Source organism: Electrophorus electricus, chromosome 4 (genome assembly GCF_041902795.1).
Source record: "Electrophorus electricus isolate QZ-2024a chromosome 4, ASM4190279v1, whole genome shotgun sequence".
NCBI lineage: Eukaryota > Metazoa > Chordata > Actinopteri > Gymnotiformes > Gymnotidae > Electrophorus > Electrophorus electricus.
The window spans coordinates 34,953,298-34,959,297 of record NC_137500.1 but is presented as its reverse complement, the minus strand read 5'-3'; the positions used below and the strand labels follow the sequence as shown (position 1 = coordinate 34,959,297).

At 40.5% G+C, this 6,000-nt stretch overlaps 1 protein-coding gene across 1 annotated transcript in view; it reads right to left on the bottom strand.

Moving 5' to 3' along the window:
* Positions 1-237: 237 nt before the first annotated feature.
* The window catches only part of fstl1b (follistatin-like 1b), a 30,240-nt gene continuing 24,477 nt past the window's right edge, over positions 238-6,000 (bottom strand). The window contains exons 8-11 of the mRNA XM_035520363.2: positions 5,556-5,668; positions 3,368-3,478; positions 2,873-2,949; positions 238-2,135 (exon numbers count right to left, since the gene is read on the bottom strand). Coding sequence (XP_035376256.1) covers positions 2,094-2,135; positions 2,873-2,949; positions 3,368-3,478; positions 5,556-5,668 — 343 coding nt within the window. The 3' untranslated portion in view covers positions 238-2,093. The remainder of the gene's footprint in view (positions 2,136-2,872; positions 2,950-3,367; positions 3,479-5,555; positions 5,669-6,000) is intronic.

Genomic DNA, 6,000 nt, shown 5'->3' with positions numbered 1-6,000 from the left:
TTGTGAAGATTGCCTTAGGCTATAGCAGCAAGACGTTTGCTTAATGCTACACAAACTGATGTTATTTCTACAGACACGTGCTCCAGATGCTCGGACCTGGCGCAAAACTAGTAAACGTGCATATTACGTCTCTCCTTAATCACGATGTCAAAAAGCTGCAATTAGTTTCTCACTTACATGAAAGGGTAAACCCAAAAAAAAAAAAAGTTTGAGTAACAAATTAAAATCCAGTGAAAATTGTGGAACTTTTCTTTTACTGACATACAGTACAGAGCCAATAGTCATTATACAAGTAAATTCAGATACAAGTCAACAAGATAGTCTTTACATTAAAATGATTTAATTCTGTCCCTGTTTATGTGAAATGACATTGTATTCTGTCATACTCCAAGGATAAAATTTGGTAAACTGCCATAACACTATAAAGCTGATTCCTAGAATAGATGTTTAAATTTCATAAGTGAAGGCCATTTTATCGGTGGCGCTTAAGGATGTTTTTAAGGCACTCATTACCACAAAAGATCCTTGATATTACTGGAATTTAGTGGAAAAACAACAACAAAAAAGGCTGGCACACACCTTTCTTTCTATCTCTCACACACACACACACACATTTGCAGGCACATACACACTCAATAAGAATGCATCAAAGCTAAATAGGTGACAGCGATTCTAATCCTTATTCTGACCGCTCTTTGAAATAAAAGGTATAGTGTTGTTGCTGGGTCCAGAGTAGTGGTTTACCTGGAGGTTTGTACAACATTTAAACACCCTAAACATCAGGCTTTGGTTTTAAACCACTTTTCCTGTACTCATTCCATTCAGTGCCATCCAAGAATGTCAAACAAAATTCCATGTGTCTCAGTGGAGCACGTTAACTTTGATCTTATACAGTTCTTGTGTTTTTCTTTTCTTTCACCTTGTTGGTCTATTTTTTTTCTAGTGCACGAACAAGCACTTTCAGACTGAAATGAGCAGAGCAATAGTTTTAACAATTAATACTACTTCTAATTGATGCCACTACATACAAGCAGAAGCGAAGCAGACACGAAAGGGTTCCTGTGACGCATTGTGAAAGAGTTTCTATCTGTATGGAGAGTTCTACCTGTATTTTCTATCTGTGCAGGCCCAAACCACAAGCCTTTTATGGAAGACCTGAAGAAACATGGCTTATGATGGAGTGCTAGTTCAAGGCAGGAATACAATCCTAAAAGTATTGGCAACTCTCCTCAAAAACACCAGTTCCTCAAGTGTCTTGCCGCGCAAATGTCTGTTCTAGATCTATTACCCAATGTTTCCCCATTATACTGAAATCTAAAAGTAATCTAGAAATATGCTGATGCAAGAGGGCAATGCTGAAAAATCAAAGGAATACACATTAGCACCTTTTCGAAAGGTCTCAAGACTATGGCTGCCTTGTCTGTGTGGAGAGAGAGTGCATGTGAGGGGAGACTTGGCAAAGCCTTGGCTGCCATCGCTGGTCTGAGTTCCCCTAGAGCTTCAGCATCATCTATATGCTTCCACACTAGTAGTATCTCTTGGGTGGATTCACTGCTGAGGTAGCAGTAGCTTTCATGTTGCCATAACAACCACAAGGGTCCTGCTACAGCCTCCCCCAGACACTCCTCTCCTCCATCCACTGCCATTGTCTCAATCAAAATCAACATGTATACAAAAAAATAAAAAATAAAAAATTCAAAAACAAAAAAACATCCATAATAATAATAATAAAAAATAATACATAAACAACCGCGTACAAAATAGCCCCCAGATAAAGTGCAGGGGCCTCTTAGGCTTAAGAGTAATACTGTAAAATAAGAGACAGTCCTCGGTGACACACAAACACCTAAACATCAGCTAAAGGTATAGTTAGCTACAGCTGTGACCTAACAAATGTCAACCCAAAAAACAAGATTATAATGATGGTGCACATAAACCGATAACAGATACACATACTATATTCAAAGAGATAAAACAATACATGGTGAGATTCTCTCAGCAACAGTACGTAATGTCAGGATTCATTGTGGGTGATCAGTAGGAGAGGAACCTCTTCCACATCTCTCTCCTCTCTCTAATTTCTCAAAATGTCTTTAAACCTCCTTTGTGCTGGACTTCATCTTCTCCACCGTCTCCTAAGAAGGAAACCACAATGTTAAAAGGCACTCTGTGATTCTTATTCAGGACTTTATGTATGTCAATCTTACTTTGACATTATGATTATTATCTATGTCTCAGTCTATTCTCTTATAACTGCTGGCTTGCATGCAAGGGGTTAAGTTGTGGATAGTGGAACTGTCTGAAAAAAAAAAAATCTGTTGCAACGTAACAGCAAAAACATATGAATAATCAGTAAAACATCATCAAGGACATACGGTTCTTAAAACACTACCCAATGAGATATCAAAAACTGACCTGCTGCCAATGAGAAATTCTAATTTGTCAGGTCATGGAGTCTAATTTAATATATAAATTGTGTATAAGCATTAACTTTAGGAAGTTATCAAACACTGTTCATGTGTGAGTCTTCCCAACCACACATCACTGGCACCAGCTTAATAAAACAACAGGGACAAACTGAAGTCATTGCTACTTAGGCATTTTTATTAGTTTTGAAGCTGTAAAATATCTTTTAACTTTGTACAAGCATATACAGCATGATTGGCCTTGTTCAGTGCCAGTTCTGGGGAGCCACAGCTGAGTGCTGTTTAGTGTCTTCCACAATTCACTTGCAAGAGCTCCTGTGGCCTGCAGGACTGGAACTGGATATAGGTTGTTGCTGGCAGTTTAGTGCTTCTAAAGCACACTGTCACTGACCCATTTTTCTGATAACCCACTTATTTGAGTGATATGTGAAATAGCCAGTGAGGACCTGATGTTTGTTGAGTTCGGCCACATGTCGGCTCCACTCCTCATCGCCAGTAGCTGGCTCCAGTGCTGGACTCTTGTCTGTGAACAGATTTTCAGTCATTATTTAGTCCGTGTATTTGGACAGAAGGTGAGTTAGTTGTTAGGGCTCCCAATTACCAGCTAGGTGGCTGCAGGGTTCGTAGAATTGGAATCATTGGAGTGTTGTAGATGGAAAAAGCCCTATAATCCCAAACCTGTGTGTACCTTTACGCACTTAGTTCTTGTCCACAAATGAAAACCATAAAAAACTGTTTCCTGACTCTGAGAAATAAGAATATGTTCTCAAAATGCCTTACTTGGGATCACTTCTTTTACTAACAATGAATTCATATGCTTTATAATTTACAACCTTATTGAAAGGTTTTGCTTCAGAGTAATAAAGCCAAGTTTAAAACAGTACACTTTTTTAGTATAATTTTCCATTTTTAATCAATTTTAATTGTATTTTGAGCCTCACCGTCACAGGTCATGGCAGTGCAGACCCAGTTGCCACATGCACAGACACAGCGGTTACAGTCCACTTGAGTCTCTGCTCCGTCTTCGTAGGTCTCATCCTCCAAAGCGCACTCTGCAACACAGAGTCCCTAATCACCTTCATAGCACACTCTGATCACTCTCTTCCCCATATCACACTCAGCAATACACAACACACTAATCATCCTCATCCCCAAAGCACAGATGCACACAACACACTAATTTATGTCATCCCCAAACCACACTCTACAACCTAATACACATTAGACACCTTCATCCTTCAAAGCACAATCTGCAACAAAACACACAAACATGATACATGCTATATTAATTCAGCCCAAAATATATCCAGAAGTACCAAACACACAAACATGACCCATGCTATGATCAATCAGCCTGACACACGTTACCAAATTTGCATTTTTACTGCATTTTTTAAATTACTCTGCTATGTCCCAGAGTATCGAGACAGTAGTAGGTAAACTTACTGTTGAGATCATAATGCTTGTATTTAACTGCTGAGAGCCTCAGGGAGATAAGAGAGCCACTGAAGACATATCTGCACAGTCTCTGGTTCTCAGTAACTATAACAGCTAATGGCCTTCCAAGAAATCTGCTTCTAATTTTGCATAGACAAGCAAACTGCCATGTGCACTGTGTGAAACAGGCACAACCATTCCAACTCTCTTTCTGTGCACCACCTATTACCACATCTTTGTACTTTATCTTTCATCTCTTTATTCTTTTCATATTTTTCTTCCTTTTTATTCTATCCATTTTCCTTTTGTGGCATACATTTTCTTCTTCTGTAGTTCGGCAAAGAGCCTTTCTTTTTTCTGTCTTTCCTCACTCGCTCTTTCTGCTTATCGCTCCCATTCCTGGCATTTCTCCTCCTTTCTAGCAGGAGTTCGGCAAAGAGAAACAAAAGAGGGTCCAAGATCTGGAAAGGAATGTGTGTGCACTGCAAGTTACGATGACATAGCGCTATGTAGAAATCTACCCTCTTCCTCCCCCCTGAACTCTGGCCCACTTTTTCACTGCAGAGAGGCAGACATGGGCAGCTACAACCAAACTGCAGAAAAAAATCTTATTCATCTCATTCACATAGTGCACTCCACCATAAGTCCAACATCCAAACATTGCATACCAGCTAGAAGAAGTGGGTACGGGGACTCTCTGGGATGAAACATGAAGCATCCATGAATTCTGTCAAGCACTGGCCTCCACATATAAGATGATGAGCAAGTGTCTCAAACACATGGAGGAAATGGATACCCTGGAATTAGAGGGTATCCATGGCAGGATATGTCCATCCATGGAACATACCTTTGACAGACAGCAGAGGTGGCTGATGTAAGACAGTCCTGCCAATGGCTAGAAAAGGCAGGACTAGTGTACAACAAAGGAGCTAATCAAGACAGCACAAGAACAAGCATTAAGCTGTCTGTCACAACAGACAAGACCCAAGATACAGTGCAAAGGGGTTCTTAAAGCATCTAGTAGCAGGGTGCCAACTATGGCAGGAGGCACAACAGCAGGATCATATGCAGGAACATATGCAAAGCATTTTAGCTGGACCCCTCCAAGTCCAAATAGATGGAACCTTAGAGACTGGTGAAGAAAATAAAACATTCTCTGGGACCTCCATGTGCAGCCAGACAAGCAAGCAATGGCAAACAAGCCAGATATAGTGATAATAGACAAGCTACAGAAATTAGCAGTGGTGAAAGATTTGGCAAGTGCTTTTGAAGTAAGCATGCAAAGGATAATAGGGATGGAAAGAGGCAATAGAGAGAATGTGTAAAGCTAATGTGAAAGTCTCAGTGGTGATGGGGGTGCTTGGAGCTGTGACCACTTAGCTGGAGAAGTGGCTCCAACTGACTTAGGGGTTTATATATATTTGCAAGACACTGTATATACTGTATATATCAGAATACAGAGGAGAGGGGGTTTGAATGTTTCAAATGCCACCCCAAGCAAACTGCACGCAAAGTCATATGTTTATTTCAAAGCAACAGTACATGCTCTTTAGCGCAATGATGCTGTGCAGAATGCTAGAATTTTAGGGTGAGTATTGTGGTCAGCATATGAACTGTGAATGGTGGGGTGAATCCAGAGGACTGTTATGTGATTTGTAAATGTTCAGTGTGAGCAAGAGAGTGGGGACTCACTCTTCTCAGGGGGGCTGAATCCTGGCCGGAGGCAATTGAGAAACTCATCGAAGCTCAGTTTCCAGTCCGCGTTCTGATCCGAGAGCTCAATCAAGGCATCCACACACAGGCTCCTGTACAATCAGAGACCACAGAGCTTAACAAAGGCACCGTTACTGTCCTTTAAATATTTTGAGAGCACAGATGTTATTACAATCTAACAATTTTATTATTCTGTTTATTTTTGTTTATTCTGTTTATCTTGTTACAAATGTGACAAGAGATGGATCAGGGGAGTTACAAAATGTAGGATGATCATGGCTGTGAAAACAGACACAGGAAGTGTCTTTGCAGCACTGGAACGTGTGGCCACTACAGGCAGTGACTGTTGGTGTGACTTTTCCCTTATGGTTCTGTTCACAAACACAGAGCCGCTCTGAACCCACATGACCCTGACCCCTACTGG